The sequence below is a fragment of the Gorilla gorilla genome, chromosome 7 (genome assembly GCF_029281585.2).
Source record: "Gorilla gorilla gorilla isolate KB3781 chromosome 7, NHGRI_mGorGor1-v2.1_pri, whole genome shotgun sequence".
Lineage (NCBI taxonomy): Eukaryota > Metazoa > Chordata > Mammalia > Primates > Hominidae > Gorilla > Gorilla gorilla.
The window spans coordinates 16,112,334-16,135,924 of record NC_073231.2 but is presented as its reverse complement, the minus strand read 5'-3'; the positions used below and the strand labels follow the sequence as shown (position 1 = coordinate 16,135,924).

General features: G+C 53.4%; 3 protein-coding genes across 3 annotated transcripts; all 3 read right to left on the bottom strand.

Moving 5' to 3' along the window:
• Nucleotides 1-2,305: 2,305 nt before the first annotated feature.
• Nucleotides 2,306-5,312, bottom strand: LOC129524372 (protein FAM90A15-like). Its single transcript, XM_055349758.2, has 4 exons — nucleotides 5,190-5,312; nucleotides 4,496-4,695; nucleotides 3,929-4,037; nucleotides 2,306-3,268 (listed from the first exon to the last, which is right to left on the bottom strand). The coding sequence occupies exons 1-4, from the start codon at nucleotides 5,310-5,312 to the stop codon at nucleotides 2,306-2,308; spliced, it is 1,395 nt and encodes a 464-aa protein (XP_055205733.2).
• A 4,637-nt stretch (nucleotides 5,313-9,949) lies between these two features.
• On the bottom strand, nucleotides 9,950-12,956 carry LOC134759006 (protein FAM90A15-like). Its single transcript, XM_063708979.1, has 4 exons — nucleotides 12,834-12,956; nucleotides 12,140-12,339; nucleotides 11,573-11,681; nucleotides 9,950-10,912 (listed from the first exon to the last, which is right to left on the bottom strand). The coding sequence occupies exons 1-4, from the start codon at nucleotides 12,954-12,956 to the stop codon at nucleotides 9,950-9,952; spliced, it is 1,395 nt and encodes a 464-aa protein (XP_063565049.1).
• Nucleotides 12,957-17,596: 4,640 nt separating this feature from the next.
• LOC129524373 (protein FAM90A15-like) lies at nucleotides 17,597-20,603 on the bottom strand. The gene is made up of 4 exons (XM_055349759.2): nucleotides 20,481-20,603; nucleotides 19,787-19,986; nucleotides 19,220-19,328; nucleotides 17,597-18,559 (listed from the first exon to the last, which is right to left on the bottom strand). Exons 1-4 carry the CDS (start codon nucleotides 20,601-20,603, stop codon nucleotides 17,597-17,599), a joined length of 1,395 nt encoding a protein of 464 aa, XP_055205734.2.
• Between the last annotated feature and the right edge of the window lie 2,988 nt (nucleotides 20,604-23,591).

The following is a 23,591-nucleotide window of genomic DNA, read 5'->3' as shown; positions in this document are numbered from 1 at the left end:
GATAATCAAGATAACGACCCTCAACAGCGGCGGAAAGGGAGCAGCCATTTGGTGTGTCTCAGAAAATCCCGCTCAGTTCCGAGGCCTCCTAGATGTGGAATCCTGCTCAGAGTTGTTCCCAGGTCAGAGAATGGAGAGAGCCTGTGCATGATGGGATATCCCTGCCTAGATCTTTTAGTGAGTCTCTACCTCAGCTACTCTTAGGATCAGGGGGAGAACCATGGTGTCAGACATCCGGAAAGAAGACGAGATGAATGTTTTACCTCTGAAGTACATCCCAAATGTGGGAGTTCACTTCAGCTGTGCTGGGGTCCATTTGGCCAGTGAAACTCTGCCTGGTTCATTCGCACATCCGGAAGCCACTTCACGGGGCGCCGTCGCAACTGGAACCACACACTTGGCATCGGCGGTTGAGCCAAATGGGGACTCGTGGTGCAAGCAACGCTCCCCACGTGTTAGCGTGCGTGAGATTCGGTTGGCGGAATTTTACTAGGTGCGTGTTGGTAGAGTGGGGCTGAGGTTTTCTTGCTCCTGTGGATGTATACGAAGTCAAAGGTCCTGCCCAGCACTGCGGTCCCCTCAGTCAACTCTGTTTCGGAGACGTAACGATTTGGATTGCCAACAAGTCAAGAAATGTTCAAGCCCTTGGATGTAGGGTAAAGAAAGAGAGATCAGACTCTCACTGTGTCTATGTAGAAGGGGAAGACATAAGAGACTCCATTTTGAAAAAGACCTGTATTTTAAACAATTGCTTTGCTGAGATGTTGATCATTTGTAGCTTTGCCGCAGCCCCTTTGACCCAACTTGGAGCTCACAAAAACCTGTGTTGTATAAAATCGAGGTTTAAGGGATCTAGGGCTGTGCAGGACGTGCCTTGTTAACCAAATGTTTACAAGCAGTGTACTTGGTAAAAGTCATTGCCATTCTCTAGTCTCAATAAACCAGGGGCGCAATGCACCGTGGAAAGCCACGGGGACCTCTGCCCTTAAAAGCAGGGTATTGTCCAAGGTTTCTCCCCATGTGACAGTCTGAAATATGGCCTCGTGGGATGGGAAAGACCTGACTGTCCCCCAGCCTGACACCCGTAATGGGTCTGTGCTGAGGTGGATTAGTCAAAGAGGAAAGCCTCTTGCAGTTCAGATGGAGGAAGGCCACTGTCTCATGCTTGCCCCTGGGAACTGAATGTCTCGGTGTAAAGCCCGATCTTACATTTGTTCAACTCTGAGCTCGGAGAAAAGCTGCCCTGTGGCGGGAGGCGAGACATGTTGGCAGTAATGCTGCCTTGTTATTCTTTACTCCGCTGAGATGTTTGGGTGGAGAGAAACATAAATCTGGCCTACGTGCACGTCCAGGCATAGTACCTTCCCTTGAACTTAATAATGATATAGATTCTTTTGCTCACGTGTTTTTTTTTGTTGTTGTTGTTGACCTTCTCCTTATTATCACCCTGCTCTCCTACTACATTCCTTTTTGCTGAAATAATAAAAATCATAATCAATAAAAACTGAGGGAACTCAGAGGCCGGTGCCGGTGCAGGTCCTTGGTGTGCTGAGTGCCAGTCCCCTGGACCCACTGTTGTCTCCCTATACTTTGTCTCTGTGTCTTATTCCTTTTCTCCGTCTCTCATCCCACCCGACTAGAAACACCCACAGGGGTGGAGGGCCAGGCCACCCCTTCACTTGGAAAATCAGTTAAACACAGACACGGAATGAGAGTCAAAAGACAATATGTCATCTTTTTGAGAATTTTATTCACTTCAAAACAAATTAAACACACATATGTACAAAGGCATTCCAGAGCCCAGTTTTCGAGGCTGAGGAAAGACCCCGAGAGCGCTTTGCACAGCACGCTTCCCAGCGTCCGAAACACTGCTCTCAGGGCGGGGCACAGCGGAAGGGCTGCACCTCTCGGGGTTCCCTAACTTTTCCCTTATTCATTCATCTAGAGAGCAAATACACAGTAATTCCCCAGTTTCCTGTTGACGTCCCAGCGGAAGTCTGTCTCTTGTGCGTCACGCAGTTTCTGAGGCAACGAATCTCTGGCACGGAAGCTTTCCCTGGCGCGTTTCCGGAGAACCACGCGAACTACAACGTCCCTCACCAGAATTCAATGAGGCAGAGTCCCTGCACCTGCTCCCTGCACCTGCTCCTTGCCTGGCCCGGGCTCCCACATCCACAGAAGCGCCACAGCCGGGGAGCATCGGAGTCACCGCACAGAGTCTGCTCTCTGCTCCGCACTCCTCAGTCCCACAGTCCCCTCCAAGTCACGGGAGCTGGAGGCCAAGGAGCCCCTGCCACCTGCAGTCTCACTCCAGGTCAGAATCGCTGTCCTCTGAGGAGGAGGAAACCTGAAGGTCCTCATAGAGGACGCTCGGTGGGACACGAACACAGGGACCCTCAGACTTCTCTGACACATGAGGGCTCTGAGCGAGGAAGCCTCCCGGCTTCTCAGGAGAGGGAAATGAGGGGGCCGCCAGGAGGCTGGAGCTCCAGCGTCCGTTTTCCAGTCTCTGGAAGAGCACTCTGAGAGGCTGGGCCCCATCATGGCTGGCCGCTGGGTGATGGGACATGGTGCAGGCCTGGGTAGTAGGCAGGCAAGGTCTGCTGTGCGGAGGCTGCCGGTCGACGCTGGGCACCTGGGCCGGTGTCCTCCTGTCCATCTGGGGCGACGTACTTGGTCCAAGTTCGGTTGCGGCTGGCGGAGGTTGGAGATTCTCCGGGGCCCCCAGCTCACCTCCCTGGATGGCGCTTTCGGGGATCTGGAAGGGACCCAGTCTTGGTTTCTTGGGGAAGTTCAGGCAAGCCTGAATCGGAGCCTGGGCAGGTCTCTTGGCTCCTGGCCCGAAGCTGAGATTGGAGCCTAGGCCCAAGCTGTGTGTGGCGGCTGGCGGGCAGGGCTGTGAGGTCACCGCAGGACGTTTGTCTTGCGCCTGGGGTCTGATGGCCTGGAGCGGGCCGTGGGTTCTGGAGGCAGCCTGGGGAACTTCTCGGCAGCCACCCTCAGGGCTGCAGTGTGTCGGCTTCACCACGAGGAGAGGCTCGGGGCCCTGGTGCCTGACGGCAGGCTGAGGGATGTCGGCCGCAGCCCCTGTCTGTCTTTCCTTTGGTCCGAGACTTGAGGAGGAGCTCAGACTGGCTTTTCTGAGGGGAGACAGTGAAGCCAAGACGGAGCCCCTGCCAGACATTTCGGTAGCTGAGCGATCAGCGGGGACAGGGTCCACGCGCGGCCTTTTACTGGTTGTGTGGACCGGCATTGGCCCGCTTGCAACCTGAAAGAGAGGAAACAACACAGGTTAGAAGTAGTTCCTCAGCATGGAGCCAACGTGAAAATCAAGCACATCTAAAGACAAGGTGCACACGCCATGAAATTCTTAGTACAGTATCGACAGGCGGTCCTTGGAAGTAGGACTCCAGCTGAGTGCTGATCAGGACAAGACACATGAAAGATGCGCTCTCGAGCTATGTGTAGCTGATCTAAGCACACCATTGTTCAAAAGATCGCGTCTTGGGCATTAACTGGATCCAAGCGCCTCCACTCAGCCTTCCATGAAGTGGAACGGACTAATGCCCTTCCGAAGGCAGGTTGGTGGCTCAAGGGTACTCGGGACGTCTTCTCTGAACACGTGCATGTTCCTGGGTTTAGCCTTCTCCACGTTTGGGGCCTCTGAGGGACTAATTTCCTCATGCCGCTAGGAACATGTTGTTGGCAGGCTTGCCATAATTGGACAGAAAGGAAGCAACAGGAAATACGGCATCTTCAGATGCCTTCGCCTGCAATCAAATCGACCTGGAAGGATCGTGGAGTCCCTGACCCCAAGAAGGCAAGAAAGAGGGGTTCCCCGATTTCCTCCCGCAGACGGGAAGCTGAAAGGAAATCAAGCAGGGTGACCTAGAGGAGAAAAGGACCAGGGGCCCGGGGTGACACTCACCCTCAGATAATCAGAAGATTCCGTGGATCCTTTTCGATTCGGCAGCGGCTTCTCTGGAGCTTTCCCGGAAAATATGTGGAGGAGAGCCTTCCTCTGCGGGTCTTGTTGCCTGCAGAACGGAAAAAGGTCAGGCCGTGCCCCCTGGTTTTCCGCAGGAGACAGGGAGAACCCCGTCTGGGGCCCAGTCCCACTCCGTGTTTTGTGATACAGAAATGGACATCTGGTGCCCTTTCCGCCTCTGCACCTTCCCTCACGTGCCAACCTTCCCATCCTCCAGGTGGCCCTCTAGGCTTCCCCACTAAGGACTGTGATTTGGATTCCATCGCTTTTCCCTCTGTCGCGGGGAACCTGCACGAAGCGCCCCCGCCTCTCCCCGTCCCTGAATCTCCCAGAGCCAAAGGAGCTCCTGGGTGCGGAACCCCGGAGGACACGGAGCTGCGGCCTATTTCTCTGCAGCGTTCCTTCCCTGGCCCGGAGACGGAAAGGCACACGGTGTGCAGGTGCAGAGACACCATGTCCTTAGGAGGCAGTACCCTAAGGGTGGTGAAAACCCCTCCCACTGCTCACCTTGGTCTCTCTTCCTTCTCTCCCTTATCCTTGTTCAAGGGCCCCGGGTTGGCTTCAACCTGGGGCTTCCATGGTTTCAGGTTTTCCTTCCCTTCCTTTTTCCCCAAGGTCGCTGGAACCAGGGCTGCCTTCCAGCACTTCATGGGGCACCTGGTACTTCTGGCCGTGTGGCCAAAGGCCCCGCAGTTTTTGCATTTGAGCTGTGGGTGGAAAGGAAGTGATGTCAGTGAGGGAGCTGAAGCCACAGGCAGCGATCCCACGTCAACATTGGGACGGATTGTGGATTCAGAGCTGAATAAGGATTCCAAAGAGGGGACACCGGCATGGGGGCCGTTAAGTGCTGGGAGAGTTCGGATACGATGTTCCCTCCCAAAGCCCATGTGACGGAGGAACTCTGAAAGGAAGGACTCAAGGTTCCAAGGGGCACGATGGTGAACCCGATGTCAACAACGCAGCCAAACGTGGCTACACAGGACTCTAAGTAGAAAGAGAGGTTGCCCCCAAGAGTTTCTCAAGGGACCTATCGGGCTGGGGAGAAGGTCCCAAGCCACGCCCACCTTGGATGGGAAAAGCAACCTGGGTGGTGGTGACAGAACTCTTTGGAATCCAACCCAGTCTCCGAGGACCGTGTGACACCCCCTCCCCCCGTCCCCACCCCCGCCCCGATACCCAAGAGATCCAGGGCTAGACTTACCCTGGGATCTTCTTCATCGGGCGGGGGAGCCCTTGGCCCAACTGGGGCCCTCCGCTGCTTCTGGAGGGTCTGGGCTCTCACCAGTCTCTTGGCCCAAGATTTGGGGTCCCGACGTGCCATCATCTTCGTCTGCTGGGGGTTTTATGACCGCCTTTTTCAGGGGTTGACTGTTGGGTCACCTGAAACACACACAAACACACACATGTCGATGGTTAAGCACGTTGGATATTCACACACCCACAGGAAGCCACCTGCTAACGCCCTGCCTGTGTGGTCATGAGGAGACCTCACCACCAGTCTGTCAAATCTGTAGAACACAATGTGCTGTGTGCATCCTCGGATATTGTGTGTTCCTCTGCCATGACTACCTAGTCCAAGAGTAAACCTCACCTGCCACAGGGCCCGTGGCCTAGGTATGGGGAGTTGAGCTTTCAACCCCAAACAAACAACTGATTCTGGACACTGGACTTAGGTCTCTCACGATTCACTCCGGTAGAAGACACGGTGATTCTGTCTCCCTTGACGGACAGAATGATCGAAGACACAGGGCATGGCGTGTGCCACCCTTTGGCAGGTCTGTTTGAAGTCAGGGATAAGGGATGCTTCCTGTGACAACTTGAAACGCTACTCTTGCCATTTCATTAGGCCACTTCCAAACACAAATTCATAGAGAGAAGTTACCTTCCTCTCTACCACACTAGCAGGTGATGGTCTTTCCTGTTCTATCTTTTGGCTTTAGCTCCAGCCCCTCTTTATTTATTTTTTTGGTATTTTACGCATACCACACGAATTCATCTGAACTAACGGGGAAGAAGTGCCATATCGTATCGAGGTCTTACACGGCTGAAGGGCAAACCACCCTTTTTTCCAAAGTCCTTTTTCCATTTACCCACCAATTCAGCATGCTGCAGTACATTTCTTTTCGCATTCCCATCTTGGTCTTATCCCACACGTGGAGACGGATATGTTTTGTCGTTTCCTGTTCCAAGAATTACTAGTAGCGAGAACACATCCTACCCCACCAGCAAGCCCCAGTGCGATCGGCATCTTTCGGCCTCCTTTGTCTCTTCCTCCCCCCCTCCACCATCCCTCAGGGATTGCGTGAAACAAACAATTGTTCAGTGAAACTAACCTGAAATTACACGTCTACTTTCTTTCCCCGGCTGGCGCTGAGATGGGCAGGTGCTGGAGCAGCCCCGCTGGAAGCGATGCAGCATCCAGGACGATGGAGGAAGGGGCGGAGAGGGACCTCTGCTTTCCAGGCTGCCTTTTATACTGCCTCCGGTCACCTGACGTGGAACGCACCCTAACCTAATCAGTTACCTGTACCTTAATTGCAATTAACTTAATCCAATTACATGACCTGGAAAGGTCTATTTGCACAGCCCACTCTAAGATCATGTCCACTGCTGACAGACATTCTAAAACCTACTTGTACAGCTGCAAGCTTTGAAGAATAGATGTTCCTCATCAGACATGTAACACTGGTGCCTGTACCCCTGTCTTCTTTTCCATCTTTTTTGTTTTTTTGTTTTGTTTTGTTTTTAAAAAAATGTGGTAAAATAGACACCTTTTAACTGGACCACATTTTGTCTATCTCGACGTAGGCCTCAGTGTCATCAAGGAGACTCTCCTTGACATGCAGTCACGGCCATGATCCATCTTCAGAGCTTCTCTTTCTTCCCCAAGGTAAGTCTGTCAGCAGAGAACCGTGACCGCACCCTCATGTGTTTTCTCCCCCAGGAGGCGCTTGGAAACCACCGTGAATTGGACCGCACTGGGAAACACAGATGACGAAAGTCCACAACGCTTTGTCCTTCAGTGCCTGGCTCCTTTTTCAGCTCGTCTTGCGACTCCAGGCATTATGCCTGAAAAGTCTCCCGGACGCCTGTGAGGCTCTAATTCCCTGGGTCCCATTGCCATGTCTCTGGATTTGCGAAGATCCACCGCACCTTCTGTGGAACTCCCGTGTCGGTGAACTTTTGTGCCACGTCCCCTAATTCTGCCCATGGTCATCTGCACCTGCACGACTTAGGGTCCATGTTCCTTGGACGGGAAGAGACAGGCAGGAGTCGGAATGATGAACCAGCACACTGGGGCATTTTCTCATGTAGCCCAAGTGACCCCATGGTCTTCTCGAGCTTTGGAACCAGTCGCGTCCCCTTTGACACTGCACCCGGCTCCCAGTCTCTCAATCTTGCTGGCCCTCCGGCGATCTCCCGTTGGATGAATTGCTCCTGCTGAAACTCGAGTCCCCTTTGATTTGCGCTTCATTAATTATTCATGATTCAGGTTGGAAGGCCTGCTGACGACCCCCTGTGGCCGTTCTCTGAGCTTTCCTGTCACATCGTTTCCTTCCACGCTCTTTGGTTCCTTATGGTCCTGCTCCTTCTGCTGTCAGAGGAGCAGAGAGTTGATCTTATTGATTCTGGATACGGATACTTTCTAGGTGATCTGGATAATCAAGATAACGACCCTCAACAGCGGCGGAAAGGGAGCAGCCATTTGGTGTGTCTCAGAAAATCCCGCTCAGTTCCGAGGCCTCCTAGATGTGGAATCCTGCTCAGAGTTGTTCCCAGGTCAGAGAATGGAGAGAGCCTGTGCATGATGGGATATCCCTGCCTAGATCTTTTAGTGAGTCTCTACCTCAGCTACTCTTAGGATCAGGGGGAGAACCATGGTGTCAGACATCTGGAAAGAAGACGGGATGAATGTTTTACCTCTGAAGTACATCCCAAATGTGGGAGTTCACTTCAGCTGTGCTGGGGTCTATTTGGCCAGTGAAACTCTGCCTGGTTCATTCGCACATCTGGAAGCCACTTCACGGGGCGCCGTCGCAACTGGAACCACACACTTGGCATCGGCGGTTGAGCCAAATGGGGACTCGTGGTGCAAGCAACGCTCCCCACGTGTTAGCGTGCGTGAGACACGGTTGGCGGAATTTTCCTAGGTGCGTGTTGGTAGAGTGGGGCTGAGGTTTTCTTGCTCCTGTGGATGTATACGAAGTCAAAGATCCTGCCCAGCCCTGCGGTCCCCTCAGTCAACTCTGTTTCGGAGACGTAACGATTTGGATTGCCAACAAGTCAAGAAATGTTCAAGCCCTTGGATGTAGGGTAAAGAAAGAGAGATCAGACTCTCACTGTGTCTATGTAGAAGGGGAAGACATAAGAGACTCCATTTTGAAAAAGACCTGTATTTTAAACAATTGCTTTGCTGAGATGTTGATCATTTGTAGCTTTGCCGCAGCCCCTTTGACCCAACTTGGAGCTCACAAAAACCTGTGTTGTATAAAATCGAGGTTTAAGGGATCTAGGGCTGTGCAGGATGTGCCTTGTTAACCAAATGTTTACAAGCAGTGTACTTGGTAAAAGTCATTGCCATTCTCTAGTCTCAATAAACCAGGGGCGCAATGCACCGTGGAAAGCCAAAGGGACCTCTGCCCTTAAAAGCAGGGTATTGTCCAAGGTTTCTCCCCATGTGACAGTCTGAAATATGGCCTCGTGGGATGGGAAAGACCTGACTGTCCCCCAGCCTGACACCCGTAATGGGTCTGTGCTGAGGTGGATTAGTCAAAGAGGAAAGCCTCTTGCAGTTCAGATGGAGGAAGGCCACTGTCTCCTGCTTGCCCCTGGGAACTGAATGTCTCGGTGTAAAGCCCGATCATATATTTGTTCAACTCTGAGCTCGGAGAAAAGCTGCCCTGTGGCGGGAGGCGAGACATGTTGGCAGTAATGCTGCCTTGTTATTCTTTACTCCGCTGAGATGTTTGGGTGGAGAGAAACATAAATCTGGCCGACGTGCACGTCCAGGCATAGTACCTTCCCTTGAACTTAATAATGATATAGATTCTTTTGCTCACGTGTTTTTTTGTTGTTGTTGTTGACCTTCTCCTTATTATCACCCTGCTCTCCTACTACATTCCTTTTTGCTGAAATAATGAAAATCATAATCAATAAAAACTGAGGGAACTCAGAGACCGGTGCCAGTGCAGGTCCTTGGTGTGCTGAGTGCCGGTCCCCTGGACCCACTGTTGTCTCCCTATACTTTGTCTCTGTGTCTTATTTCTTTTCTCTGTCTCTCATCCCACCCGACTAGAAACACCCACAGGGGTGGAGGGCCAGGCCACCCCTTCACTTGGAAAATCAGTTAAACACAGACACGGAATGAGAGTCAAAAGACAATATGTCATCTTTTTGAGAATTTTATTCACTTCAAAACAAATTAAACACACATATGTACAAAGGCATTCCAGAGCCCAGTTTTCGAGGCTGAGGAAAGACCCCGAGAGCGCTTTGCACAGCACGCTTCCCAGCGTCCGAAACACTGCTCTCAGGGCGGGGCACAGCGGAAGGGCTGCACCTCTCAGGGTTCCCTAACTTTTCCCTTATTCAGTCATCTAGAGAGCAAATACACAGTAATTCCCCAGTTTCCTGTTGACGTCCCAGCGGAAGTCTGACTCCTCTGCGTCACGCAGTTTCTGAGGCAACAAATCTCTGGCACGGAAGCTTTTCCTGGCGCGTTTCCGGAGAACCACGCGAACTACAACGTCCCTCACCAGAATTCAATGAGGCAGAGTCCCTGCACCTGCTCCCTGCACCTGCTCCCTGCCTGGCCCGGGCTCCCACATCCACAGAAGCGCCACAGCCGGGGAGCATCGGAGTCACCGCACAGAGTCTGCTCTCTGCTCTGCACTCCTCAGTCCCACAGTCCCCTCCAAGTCACGGGAGCTGGAGGCCAAGGAGCCCCTGCCACCTGCAGTCTCATTCCAGGTCAGAATCGCTGTCCTCTGAGGAGGAGGAAACCTGAAGGTCCTCATAGAGGACGCTCGGTGGGACACGAACACAGGGACCCTCAGACTTCTCTGACACATGAGGGCTCTGAGCGAGGAAGCCTCCCGGCTTCACAGGTGAGGGAAATGAGGGGGCCGCCAGGAGGCTGGAGCTCCAGCGTCCGTTTTCCAGTCTCCGGAAGAGCACTCTGAGAGGCTGGGCCCCATCATGGCTGGCCGCTGGGTGATGGGACATGGTGCAGGCCTGGGCAGTAGGCAGGCAAGGTCTGCTGTGCCGAGGCTGCCGGTCGACGCTGGGCACCTGGGCCGGTGTCCTCCTGCCCATCTGGGGCGACGTACTTGGTCCAAGTTCGGTTGCGGCTGGCGGAGGTTGGAGATTCTCCGGGGCCCCCAGCTCACCTCCCTGGATGGCGCTTTCGGGGATCTGGAAGGGACCCAGTCTCGGTTTCTTGGGGAAGTTCAGGCAAGCCTGAATCGGAGCCTGGGCAGGTCTCTTGGCTCCTGGCCCGAAGCTGAGATTGGAGCCTAGGCCCAAGCTGTGTGTGGCGGCTGGCGGGCAGGGCTGTGAGGTCACCGCAGGACGTTTGTCTTGTGCCTGGGGTCTGATGGCCTGGAGCGGGCCGTGGGTTCTGGAGGCAGCCTGGGGAACTTCTCGGCAGCCACCCTCAGGGCTGCAGTGTGTCGGCTTCACCACGAGGAGAGGCTCGGGGCCCTGGTGCCTGACGGCAGGCTGAGGGATGTCGGCCGCAGCCCCTGTCTGTCTTTCCTTTGGTCCGAGACTTGAGGAGGAGCTCAGACTGGCTTTTCTGAGGGGAGACAGTGAAGCCAAGACGGAGCCCCTGCCAGACATTTCGGTAGCTGAGCGATCAGCGGGGACAGGGTCCACGCGCGGCCTCTTACTGGTTGTGTGGACCGGCATTGGCCCGCTTGCAACCTGAAAGAGAGGAAACAACACAGGTTAGAAGTAGTTCCTCAGCATGGAGCCAACGTGAAAATCAAGCACATCTAAAGACAAGGTGCACACGCCATGAAATTCTTAGTACAGTATCGACAGGCGGTCCTTGGAAGTAGGACTCCAGCTGAGTGCTGATCAGGACAAGACACATGAAAGATGCGCTCTCGAGCTATGTGTAGCTGATCTAAGCACACCATTGTTCAAAAGATCGCGTCTTGGGCATTAACTGGATCCAAGCGCCTCCACTCAGCCTTCCATGAAGTGGAACGGACTAATGCCCTTCCGAAGGCAGGTTGGTGGCTCAAGGGTACTCGGGACGTCTTCTCTGAACACGTGCATGTTCCTGGGTTTAGCCTTCTCCACGTTTGGGGCCTCTGAGGGACTAATTTCCTCATGCCGCTAGGAACATGTTGTTGGCAGGCTTGCCATAATTGGACAGAAAGGAAGCAACAGGAAATACGGCATCTTCAGATGCCTTCGCCTGCAATCAAATCGACCTGGAAGGATCGTGGAGTCCCTGACCCCAAGAAGGCAAGAAAGAGGGGTTCCCCGATTTCCTCCCGCAGACGGGAAGCTGAAAGGAAATCAAGCAGGGTGACCTAGAGGAGAAAAGGACCAGGGGCCCGGGGTGACACTCACCCTCAGATAATCAGAAGATTCCGTGGATCCTTTTCGATTCGGCAGCGGCTTCTCTGGAGCTTTCCCGGAAAATATGTGGAGGAGAGCCTTCCTCTGCGGGTCTTGTTGCCTGCAGAACGGAAAAAGGTCAGGCCGTGCCCCCTGGTTTTCCGCAGGAGACAGGGAGAACCCCGTCTGGGGCCCAGTCCCACTCCGTGTTTTGTGATACAGAAATGGACATCTGGTGCCCTTTCCGCCTCTGCACCTTCCCTCACGTGCCAACCTTCCCATCCTCCAGGTGGCCCTCTAGGCTTCCCAACTAAGGACTGTGATTTGGATTCCATCGCTTTTCCCTCTGTCGCGGGGAACCTGCACGAAGCGCCCCCGCCTCTCCCCGTCCCTGAATCTCCCAGAGCCAAAGGAGCTCCTGGGTGCGGAACCCCGGAGGACACGGAGCTGCGGCCTATTTCTCTGCAGCGTTCCTTCCCTGGCCCGGAGACGGAAAGGCACACGGTGTGCAGGTGCAGAGACACCATGTCCTTAGGAGGCAGTACCCTAAGGGTGGTGAAAACCCCTCCCACTGCTCACCTTGGTCTCTCTTCCTTCTCTCCCTTATCCTTGTTCAAGGGCCCCGGGTTGGCTTCAACCTGGGGCTTCCATGGTTTCAGGTTTTCCTTCCCTTCCTTTTTCCCCAAGGTCGCTGGAACCAGGGCTGCCTTCCAGCACTTCATGGGGCACCTGGTACTTCTGGCCGTGTGGCCAAAGGCCCCGCAGTTTTTGCACTTGAGCTGTGGGTGGAAAGGAAGTGATGTCAGTGAGGGAGCTGAAGCCACAGGCAGCGATCCCACGTCAACATTGGGACGGATTGTGAATTCAGAGCTGAATAAGGATTCCAAAGAGGGGACACCGGCATGGGGGCCGTTAAGTGCTGGGAGAGTTCGGATACGATGTTCCCTCCCAAAGCCCATGTGACGGAGGAACTCTGAAAGGAAGGACTCAAGGTTCCAAGGGGCACGATGGTGAACCCGATGTCAACAACGCAGCCAAACGTGGCTACACAGGACTCTAAGTAGAAAGAGAGGTTGCCCCCAAGAGTTTCTCAAGGGACCTATCGGGCTGGGGAGAAGGTCCCAAGCCACGCCCACCTTGGATGGGAAAAGCAACCTGGGTGGTGGTGACAGAACTCTTTGGAATCCAACCCAGTCTCCGAGGACCGTGTGACACCCCCTCCCCCCGTCCCCACCCCCGCCCCGATACCCAAGAGATCCAGGGCTAGACTTACCCTGGGATCTTCTTCATCGGGCGGGGGAGCCCTTGGCCCAACTGGGGCCCTCCGCTGCTTCTGGAGGGTCTGGGCTCTCACCAGTCTCTTGGCCCAAGATTTGGGGTCCCGACGTGCCATCATCTTCGTCTGCTGGGGGTTTTATGACCGCCTTTTTCAGGGGTTGACTGTTGGGTCACCTGAAACACACACAAACACACACATGTCGATGGTTAAGCACGTTGGATATTCACACACCCACAGGAAGCCACCTGCTAACGCCCTGCCTGTGTGGTCATGAGGAGACCTCACCACCAGTCTGTCAAATCTGTAGAACACAATGTGCTGTGTGCATCCTCGGATATTGTGTGTTCCTCTGCCATGACTACCTAGTCCAAGAGTAAACCTCACCTGCCACAGGGCCCGTGGCCTAGGTATGGGGAGTTGAGCTTTCAACCCCAAACAAACAACTGATTCTGGACACTGGACTTAGGTCTCTCACGATTCACTCCGGTAGAAGACACGGTGATTCTGTCTCCCTTGACGGACAGAATGATCGAAGACACAGGGCATGGCGTGTGCCACCCTTTGGCAGGTCTGTTTGAAGTCAGGGATAAGGGATGCTTCCTGTGAGAACTTGAAACGCTACTCTTGCCATTTCATTAGGCCACTTCCAAACACAAATTCATAGAGAGAAGTTACCTTCCTCTCTACCACACTAGCAGGTGATGGTCTTTCCTGTTCTATCTTTTGGCTTTAGCTCCAGCCCCTCTTTATTTATTTTTTTGGTATTTTACGCATACCACACGAATTCATCTGAACTAACGGGGAAGAAGTGCCATATCGTATCGAGGTCTTACACGGCTGAAGGGCAAACCACCCTTTTTTCCAAAGTCCTTTTTCCATTTACCCAGCAATTCAGCATGCTGCAGTACATTTCTTTTCGCATTCCCATCTTGGTCTTATCCCACACGTGGAGACGGATATGTTTTGTCGTTTCCTGTTCCAAGAATTACTAGTAGCGAGAACACATCCTACCCCACCAGCAAGCCCCAGTGCGATCGGCATCTTTCGGCCTCCTTTGTCTCTTCCTCCCCCCCTCCACCATCCCTCAGGGATTGCGTGAAACAAACAATTGTTCAGTGAAACTAACCTGAAATTACACGTCTACTTTCTTTCCCCGGCTGGCGCTGAGATGGGCAGGTGCTGGAGCAGCCCCGCTGGAAGCGATGCAGCATCCAGGACGACGGAGGAAGGGGCGGAGAGGGACCTCTGCTTTCCAGGCTGCCTTTTATACTGCCTCCGGTCACCTGACGTGGAACGCACCCTAACCTAATCAGTTACCTGTACCTTAATTGCAATTAACTTAATCCAATTACATGACCTGGAAAGGTCTATTTGCACAGCCCACTCTAAGATCATGTCCACTGCTGACAGACATTCTAAAACCTACTTGTACAGCTGCAAGCTTTGAAGAATAGATGTTCCTCATCAGACATGTAACACTGGTGCCTGTACCCCTGTCTTCTTTTCCATCTTTTTTGTTTTTTTGTTTTGTTTTGTTTTTAAAAAAATGTGGTAAAATAGACACCTTTTAACTGGACCACATTTTGTCTATCTCGACGTAGGCCTCAGTGTCATCAAGGAGACTCTCCTTGACATGCAGTCACGGCCATGATCCATCTTCAGAGCTTCTCTTTCTTCCCCAAGGTAAGTCTGTCAGCAGAGAACCGTGACCGCACCCTCATGTGTTTTCTCCCCCAGGAGGCGCTTGGAAACCACCGTGAATTGGACCGCACTGGGAAACACAGATGACGAAAGTCCACAACGCTTTGTCCTTCAGTGCCTGGCTCCTTTTTCAGCTCGTCTTGCGACTCCAGGCATTATGCCTGAAAAGTCTCCCGGACGCCTGTGAGGCTCTAATTCCCTGGGTCCCATTGCCATGTCTCTGGATTTGCGAAGATCCACCGCACCTTCTGTGGAACTCCCGTGTCGGTGAACTTTTGTGCCACGTCCCCTAATTCTGCCCATGGTCATCTGCACCTGCATGACTTAGGGTCCATGTTCCTTGGACGGGAAGAGACAGGCAGGAGTCGGAATGATGAACCAGCACACTGGGGCATTTTCTCATGTAGCCCAAGTGACCCCATGGTCTTCTCGAGCTTTGGAACCAGTCGCGTCCCCTTTGACACTGCACCCGGCTCCCAGTCTCTCAATCTTGCTGGCCCTCCGGCGATCTCCCGTTGGATGAATTGCTCCTGCTGAAACTCGAGTCCCCTTTGATTTGCGCTTCATTAATTATTCATGATTCAGGTTGGAAGGCCTGCTGACGACCCCCTGTGGCCGTTCTCTGAGCTTTCCTGTCACATCGTTTCCTTCCACGCTCTTTGGTTCCTTATGGTCCTGCTCCTTCTGCTGTCAGAGGAGCAGAGAGTTGATCTTATTGATTCTGGATACGGATACTTTCTAGGTGATCTGGATAATCAAGATAACGACCCTCAACAGCGGCGGAAAGGGAGCAGCCATTTGGTGTGTCTCAGAAAATCCCGCTCAGTTCCGAGGCCTCCTAGATGTGGAATCCTGCTCAGAGTTGTTCCCAGGTCAGAGAATGGAGAGAGCCTGTGCGTGATGGGATATCCCTGCCTAGATCTTTTAGTGAGTCTCTACCTCAGCTACTCTTAGGATCAGGGGGAGAACCATGGTGTCAGACATCCGGAAAGAAGAGGGGATGAATGTTTTACCTCTGAAGTACATCCCAAATGTGGGAGTTCACTTCAGCTGTGCTGGGGTCTATTTGGCCAGTGAAACTCTGCCTGGTTCATTCGCACATCCGGAAGCCACTTCACGGGGCGCCGTCGCAACTGGAACCACACACTTGGCATCGGCGGTTGAGCCAAATGGGGACTCGTGGTGCAAGCAACGCTCCCCACGTGTTAGCGTGCGTGAGATTCGGTTGGCGGAATTTTACTAGGTGCGTGTTGGCAGAGTGGGGCTGAGGTTTTCTTGCTCCTGTGGATGTATACGCAGTCAAAGGTCCTGCCCAGCCCTGCGGTCCCCTCAGTCAACTCTGTTTCGGAGACGTAACGATTTGGATTGCCAACAAGTCAAGAAATGTTCAAGCCGTTGGATGTAGGGTAAAGAAAGAGAGATCAGACTCTCACTGTGTCTATGTAGAAGGGGAAGACATAAGAGACTCCATTTTGAAAAAGACCTGTATTTTAAACAATTGCTTTGCTGAGATGTTGATCATTTGTAGCTTTGCCGCAGCCCCTTTGACCCAACTTGGAGCTCACAAAAACCTGTGTTGTATAAAATCGAGGTTTAAGGGATCTAGGGCTGTGCAGGACGTGCCTTGTTAACCAAATGTTTACAAGCAGTGTACTTGGTAAAAGTCATTGCCATTCTCTAGTCTCAATAAACCAGGGGCGCAATGCACCGTGGAAAGCCACGGGGACCTCTGCCCTTAAAAGCAGGGTATTGTCCAAGGTTTCTCCCCATGTGACAGTCTGAAATATGGCCTCGTGGGATGGGAAAGACCTGACTGTCCCCCAGCCTGACACCCGTAATGGGTCTGTGCTGAGGTGGATTAGTCAAAGAGGAAAGCCTCTTGCAGTTCAGATGGAGGAAGGCCACTGTCTCATGCTTGCCCCTGGGAACTGAATGTCTCCGTGTAAAGCCCGATCTTACATTTGTTCAAATCTGAGCTCGGAGAAAAGCTGCCCTGTGGCGGGAGGCGAGACATGTTGGCAGTAATGCTGCCTTGTTATTCTTTACTCCGCTGAGATGTTTGGGTGGAGAGAAACATAAATCTGGCCTACGTGCACGTCCAGGCATAGTACCTTCCCTTGAACTTAATAATGATATAGATTCTTTTGCTCACGTGTTTTTTTGTTGTTGTTGTTGTTGACCTTCTCCTTATTATCACCCTGCTCTCCTACTACATTCCTTTTTGCTGAAATAATAAAAATCATAATCAATAAAAACTGAGGGAACTCAGAGGCCGGTGCCGGTGCAGGTCCTTGGTGTGCTGAGTGCCAGTCCCCTGGACCCACTGTTGTCTCCCTATACTTTGTCTCTGTGTCTTATTCCTTTTCTCCGTCTCTCATCCCACCCGACTAGAAACACCCACAGGGGTGGAGGGCCAGGCCACCCCTTCACTTGGAAAATCAGTTAAACACAGACACGGAATGAGAGTCAAAAGACAATATGTCATCTTTTTGAGAATTTTATTCACTTCAAAACAAATTAAACACACATATGTACAAAGGCATTCCAGAGCCCAGTTTTCGAGGCTGAGGAAAGACCCCGAGAGCGCTTTGCACAGCACGCTTCCCAGCGTCCGAAACACTGCTCTCAGGGCGGGGCACAGCGGAAGGGCTGCACCTCTCGGGGTTCCCTAACTTTTCCCTTATTCAGTCATCTAGAGAGCAAATACACAGTAATTCCCCAGTTTCCTGTTGACGTCCCAGCGGAAGTCTGTCTCTTGTGCGTCACGCAGTTTCTGAGGCAACGAATCTCTGGCACGGAAGCTTTCCCTGGCGCGTTTCCGGAGAACCACGCGAACTACAACGTCCCTCACCAGAATTCAATGAGGCAGAGTCCCTGCACCTGCTCCCTGCACCTGCTCCCTGCCTGGCCCGGGCTCCCACATCCACAGAAGCGCCACAGCCGGGGAGCATCGGAGTCACCGCACAGAGTCTGCTCTCTGCTCCGCACTCCTCAGTCCCACAGTCCCCTCCAAGTCACGGGAGCTGGAGGCCAAGGAGCCCCTGCCACCTGCAGTCTCACTCCAGGTCAGAATCGCTGTCCTCTGAGGAGGAGGAAACCTGAAGGTCCTCATAGAGGACGCTCGGTGGGACACGAACACAGGGACCCTCAGACTTCTCTGACACATGAGGGCTCTGAGCGAGGAAGCCTCCCGGCTTCTCAGGAGAGGGAAATGAGGGGGCCGCCAGGAGGCTGGAGCTCCAGCGTCCGTTTTCCAGTCTCTGGAAGAGCACTCTGAGAGGCTGGGCCCCATCATGGCTGGCCGCTGGGTGATGGGACATGGTGCAGGCCTGGGCAGTAGGCAGGCAAGGTCTGCTGTGCGGAGGCTGCCGGTCGACGCTGGGCACCTGGGCCGGTGTCCTCCTGCCCATCTGGGACGACGTACTTGGTCCAAGTTCGGTTGCGGCTGGCGGAGGTTGGAGATTCTCCGGGGCCCCCAGCTCACCTCCCTGGATGGCGCTTTCGGGGATCTGGAAGGGACCCAGTCTTGGTTTCTTGGGGAAGTTCAGGCAAGCCTGAATCGGAGCCTGGGCAGGTCTCTTGGCTCCTGGCCCGAAGCTGAGATTGGAGCCTAGGCCCAAGCTGTGTGTGGCGGCTGGCGGGCAGGGCTGTGAGGTCACCGCAGGACGTTTGTCTTGTGCCTGGGGTCTGATGGCCTGGAGCGGGCCGTGGGTTCTGGAGGCAGCCTGGGGAACTTCTCGGCAGCCACCCTCAGGGCTGCAGTGTGTCGGCTTCACCACGAGGAGAGGCTCGGGGCCCTGGTGCCTGACGGCAGGCTGAGGGATGTCGGCCGCAGCCCCTGTCTGTCTTTCCTTTGGTCCGAGACTTGAGGAGGAGCTCAGACTGGCTTTTCTGAGGGGAGACAGTGAAGCCAAGACGGAGCCCCTGCCAGACATTTCGGTAGCTGAGCGATCAGCGGGGACAGGGTCCACGCGCGGCCTTTTACTGGTTGTGTGGACCGGCATTGGCCCGCTTGCAACCTGAAAGAGAGGAAACAACACAGGTTAGAAGTAGTTCCTCAGCATGGAGCCAACGTGAAAATCAAGCACATCTAAAGACAAGGTGCACACGCCATGAAATTCTTAGTACAGTATCGACAGGCGGTCCTTGGAAGTAGGACTCCAGCTGAGTGCTGATCAGGACAAGACACATGAAAGATGCGCTCTCGAGCTATGTGTAGCTGATCTAAGCACACCATTGTTCAAAAGATCGCGTCTTGGGCATTAACTGGATCCAAGCGCCTCCACTCAGCCTTCCATGAAGTGGAACGGACTAATGCCCTTCCGAAGGCAGGTTGGTGGCTCAAGGGTACTCGGGACGTCTTCTCTGAACACGTGCATGTTCCTGGGTTTAGCCTTCTCCACGTTTGGGGCCTCTGAGGGACTAATTTCCTCATGCCGCTAGGAACATGTTGTTGGCAGGCTTGCCATAATTGGACAGAAAGGAAGCAACAGGAAATACGGCATCTTCAGATGCCTTCGCCTGCAATCAAATCGACCTGGAAGGATCGTGGAGTCCCTGACCCCAAGAAGGCAAGAAAGAGGGGTTCCCCGATTTCCTCCCGCAGACGGGAAGCTGAAAGGAAATCAAGCAGGGTGACCTAGAGGAGAAAAGGACCAGGGGCCCGGGGTGACACTCACCCTCAGATAATCAGAAGATTCCGTGGATCCTTTTCGATTCGGCAGCGGCTTCTCTGGAGGTTTCCCGGAAAATATGTGGAGGAGAGCCTTCCTCTGCGGGTCTTGTTGCCTGCAGAACGGAAAAAGGTCAGGCCGTGCCCCCTGGTTTTCCGCAGGAGACAGGGAGAACCCCGTCTGGGGCCCAGTCCCACTCCGTGTTTTGTGATACAGAAATGGACATCTGGTGCCCTTTCCGCCTCTGCACCTTCCCTCACGTGCCAACCTTCCCATCCTCCAGGTGGCCCTCTAGGCTTCCCAACTAAGGACTGTGATTTGGATTCCATCGCTTTTCCCTCTGTCGCGGGGAACCTGCACGAAGCGCCCCCGCCTCTCCCCGTCCCTGAATCTCCCAGAGCCAAAGGAGCTCCTGGGTGCGGAACCCCGGAGGACACGGAGCTGCGGCCTATTTCTCTGCAGCGTTCCTTCCCTGGCCCGGAGACGGAAAGGCACACGGTGTGCAGGTGCAGAGACACCATGTCCTTAGGAGGCAGTACCCTAAGGGTGGTGAAAACCCCTCCCACTGCTCACCTTGGTCTCTCTTCCTTCTCTCCCTTATCCTTGTTCAAGGGCCCCGGGTTGGCTTCAACCTGGGGCTTCCATGGTTTCAGGTTTTCCTTCCCTTCCTTTTTCCCCAAGGTCGCTGGAACCAGGGCTGCCTTCCAGCACTTCATGGGGCACCTGGTACTTCTGGCCGTGTGGCCAAAGGCCCCGCAGTTTTTGCACTTGAGCTGTGGGTGGAAAGGAAGTGATGTCAGTGAGGGAGCTGAAGCCACAGGCAGCGATCCCACGTCAACATTGGGACGGATTGTGAATTCAGAGCTGAATAAGGATTCCAAAGAGGGGACACCGGCATGGGGGCCGTTAAGTGCTGGGAGAGTTCGGATACGATGTTCCCTCCCAAAGCCCATGTGACGGAGGAACTCTGAAAGGAAGGACTCAAGGTTCCAAGGGGCACGATGGTGAACCCGATGTCAACAACGCAGCCAAACGTGGCTACACAGGACTCTAAGTAGAAAGAGAGGTTGCCCCCAAGAGTTTCTCAAGGGACCTATCGGGCTGGGGAGAAGGTCCCAAGCCACGCCCACCTTGGATGGGAAAAGCAACCTGGGTGGTGGTGACAGAACTCTTTGGAATCCAACCCAGTCTCCGAGGACCGTGTGACACCCCCTCCCCCCGTCCCCACCCCCACCCCGATACCCAAGAGATCCAGGGCTAGACTTACCCTGGGATCTTCTTCATCGGGCGGGGGAGCCCTTGGCCCAACTGGGGCCCTCCGCTGCTTCTGGAGGGTCTGGGCTCTCACCAGTCTCTTGGCCCAAGATTTGGGGTCCCGACGTGCCATCATCTTCGTCTGCTGGGGGTTTTATGACCGCCTTTTTCAGGGGTTGACTGTTGGGTCACCTGAAACACACACAAACACACACATGTCGATGGTTAAGCACGTTGGATACTCACACACCCACAGGAAGCCACCTGCTAACGCCCTGCCTGTGTGGTCATGAGGAGACCTCACCACCAGTCTGTCAAATCTGTAGAACACAATGTGCTGTGTGCATCCTCGGATATTGTGTGTTCCTCTGCCATGACTACCTAGTCCAAGAGTAAACCTCACCTGCCACAGGGCCCGTGGCCTAGGTATGGGGAGTTGAGCTTTCAACCCCAAACAAACAACTGATTCTGGACACTGGACTTAGGTCTCTCACGATTCACTCCGGTAGAAGACACGGTGATTCTGTCTCCCTTGATGGACAGAATGATCGAAGACACAGGGCATGGCGTGTGCCACCCTTTGGCAGGTCTGTTTGAAGTCAGGGATAAGGGATGCTTCCTGTGACAAATTGAAACGCTACTCTTGCCATTTCATTAGGCCACTTCCAAACACAAATTCATAGAGAGAAGTTACCTTCCTCTCTACCACACTAGCAGGTGATGGTCTTTCCTGTTCTATCTTTTGGCTTTAGCTCCAGCCCCTCTTTATTTATTTTTTTGGTATTTTACGCATACCACACGAATTCATCTGAACTAACGGGGAAGAAGTGCCATATCGTATCGAGGTCTTACACGGCTGAAGGGCAAACCACCCTTTTTTCCAAAGTCCTTTTTCCATTTACCCAGCAATTCAGCATGCTGCAGTACATTTCTTTTCGCATTCCCATCTTGGTCTTATCCCACACGTGGAGACGGATATGTTTTGTCGTTTCCTGTTCCAAGAATTACTAGTAGCGAGAACACATCCTACCCCACCAGCAAGCCCCAGTGCGATCGGCATCTTTCGGCCTCCTTTGTCTCTTCCTCCCCCGCTCCACCATCCCTCAGGGATTGCGTGAAACAAACAATTGTTCAGTGAAACTAACCTGAAATTACACATCTACTTTCTTTCCCCGGCTGGCGCTGAGATGGGCAGGTGCTGGAGCAGCCCCGCTGGAAGCGATGCAGCATCCAGGACGACGGAGGAAGGGGCGGAGAGGGACCTCTGCTTTCCAGGCTGCCTTTTATACTGCCTCCGGTCACCTGACGTGGAACGCACCCTAACCTAATCAGTTACCTGTACCTTAATTGCAATTAACTTAATCCAATTACATGACCTGGAAAGGTCTATTTGCACAGCCCACTCTAAGATCATGTCCACTGCTGACAGACATTCTAAAACCTACTTGTACAGCTGCAAGCTTTGAAGAATAGATGTTCCTCATCAGACATGTAACACTGGTGCCTGTACCCCTGTCTTCTTTTCCATCTTTTTTGTTTTTTTGTTTTGTTTTGTTTTAAAAAAAATGTGGTAAAATAGACACCTTTTAATTGGACCACATTTTGTCTATCTCGACGTAGGCCTCAGTGTCATCAAGGAGACTCTCCTTGACATGCAGTCACGGCCATGATCCATCTTCAGAGCTTCTCTTTCTTCCCCAAGGTAAGTCTGTCAGCAGAGAACCGTGACCGCACCCTCATGTGTTTTCTCCCCCAGGAGGCGCTTGGAAACCACCGTGAATTGGACCGCACTGGGAAACACAGATGACGAAAGTCCACAACGCTTTGTCCTTCAGTGCCTGGCTCCTTTTTCAGCTCGTCTTGCGACTCCAGGCATTATGCCTGAAAAGTCTCCCGGACGCCTGTGAGGCTCTAACTCCCTGGGTCCCATTGCCATGTCTCTGGATTTGCGAAGATCCACCGCACCTTCTGTGGAACTCCCGTGTCGGTGAACTTTTGTGCCACGTCCCCTAATTCTGCCCATGGTCATCTGCACCTGCACGACTTAGGTTCCATGTTCCTTGGACGGGAAGAGACAGGCAGGAGTCGGAATGATGAACCAGCACACTGGGGCATTTTCTCATGTAGCCCAAGTGACCCCATGGTCTTCTCGAGCTTTGGAACCAGTCGCGTCCCCTTTGACACTGCACCCGGCTCCCAGTCTCTCAATCTTGCTGGCCCTCCGGCGATCTCCCGTTGGATGAATTGCTCCTGCTGAAACTCGAGTCCCCTTTGATTTGCGCTTCATTAATTATTCATGATTCAGGTTGGAAGGCCTGCTGACGACCCCCTGTGGCCGTTCTCTGAGCTTTCCTGTCACATCGTTTCCTTCCACGCTCTTTGGTTCCTTATGGTCCTGCTCCTTCTGCTGTCAGAGGAGCAGAGAGTTGATCTTATTGATTCTGGATACGGATACTTTCTAGGTGATCTGGATAATCAAGATAACGACCCTCAACAGCGGCGGAAAGGGAGCAGCTATTTGGTGTGTCTCAGAAAATCCCGCTCAGTTCCGAGGCCTCCTAGATGTGGAATCCTGCTCAGAGTTGTTCCCAGGTCAGAGAATGGAGAGAGCCTGTGCATGATGGGATATCCCTGCCTAGATCTTTTAGTGAGTCTCTACCTCAGCTACTCTTAGGATCAGGGGGAGAACCATGGTGTCAGACATCCGGAAAGAAGACGAGATGAATGTTTTACCTCTGAAGTACATCCCAAATGTGGGAGTTCACTTCAGCTGTGCTGGGGTCCATTTGGCCAGTGAAACTCTGCCTGGTTCATTCGCACATCCGGAAGCCACTTCACGGGGCGCCGTCGCAACTGGAACCACACACTTGGCATCGGCGGTTGAGCCAAATGGGGACTCGTGGTGCAAGCAACGCTCCCCACGTGTTAGCGTGCGTGAGATTCGGTTGGCGGAATTTTACTAGGTGCGTGTTGGTAGAGTGGGGCTGAGGTTTTCTTGCTCCTGTGGATGTATACGAAGTCAAAGGTCCTGCCCAGCACTGCGGTCCCCTCAGTCAACTCTGTTTCGGAGACGTAACGATTTGGATTGCCAACAAGTCAAGAAATGTTCAAGCCCTTGGATGTA

What these genes read in the sequence shown, in the direction of transcription:
- LOC129524372 (XM_055349758.2), bottom strand. Translation starts at nt 5,312, where the DNA reads ATGATGGCACGTCGGGACCCCAAATCTTGGGCCAAGAGACTGGTGAGA. An exon ending in GAGAAGGAAGAGAGACCAAG is followed by an intron (nt 4,038 to 4,495) that starts GTGAGCAGTGGG and finishes TCCGTTCTGCAG; the next exon opens with GCAACAAGACCCGCAGAGGA. An exon ending in AATCTTCTGATTATCTGAGG is followed by an intron (nt 3,269 to 3,928) that starts GTGAGTGTCACC and finishes CCTCTCTTTCAG; the next exon opens with GTTGCAAGCGGGCCAATGCC.
- LOC134759006 (XM_063708979.1), bottom strand. Translation starts at nt 12,956, where the DNA reads ATGATGGCACGTCGGGACCCCAAATCTTGGGCCAAGAGACTGGTGAGA. An exon ending in GAGAAGGAAGAGAGACCAAG is followed by an intron (nt 11,682 to 12,139) that starts GTGAGCAGTGGG and finishes TCCGTTCTGCAG; the next exon opens with GCAACAAGACCCGCAGAGGA. An exon ending in AATCTTCTGATTATCTGAGG is followed by an intron (nt 10,913 to 11,572) that starts GTGAGTGTCACC and finishes CCTCTCTTTCAG; the next exon opens with GTTGCAAGCGGGCCAATGCC.
- LOC129524373 (XM_055349759.2), bottom strand. Translation starts at nt 20,603, where the DNA reads ATGATGGCACGTCGGGACCCCAAATCTTGGGCCAAGAGACTGGTGAGA. An exon ending in CCGATGAAGAAGATCCCAGG is followed by an intron (nt 19,987 to 20,480) that starts GTAAGTCTAGCC and finishes TTCCACCCACAG; the next exon opens with CTCAAGTGCAAAAACTGCGG. An exon ending in AATCTTCTGATTATCTGAGG is followed by an intron (nt 18,560 to 19,219) that starts GTGAGTGTCACC and finishes CCTCTCTTTCAG; the next exon opens with GTTGCAAGCGGGCCAATGCC.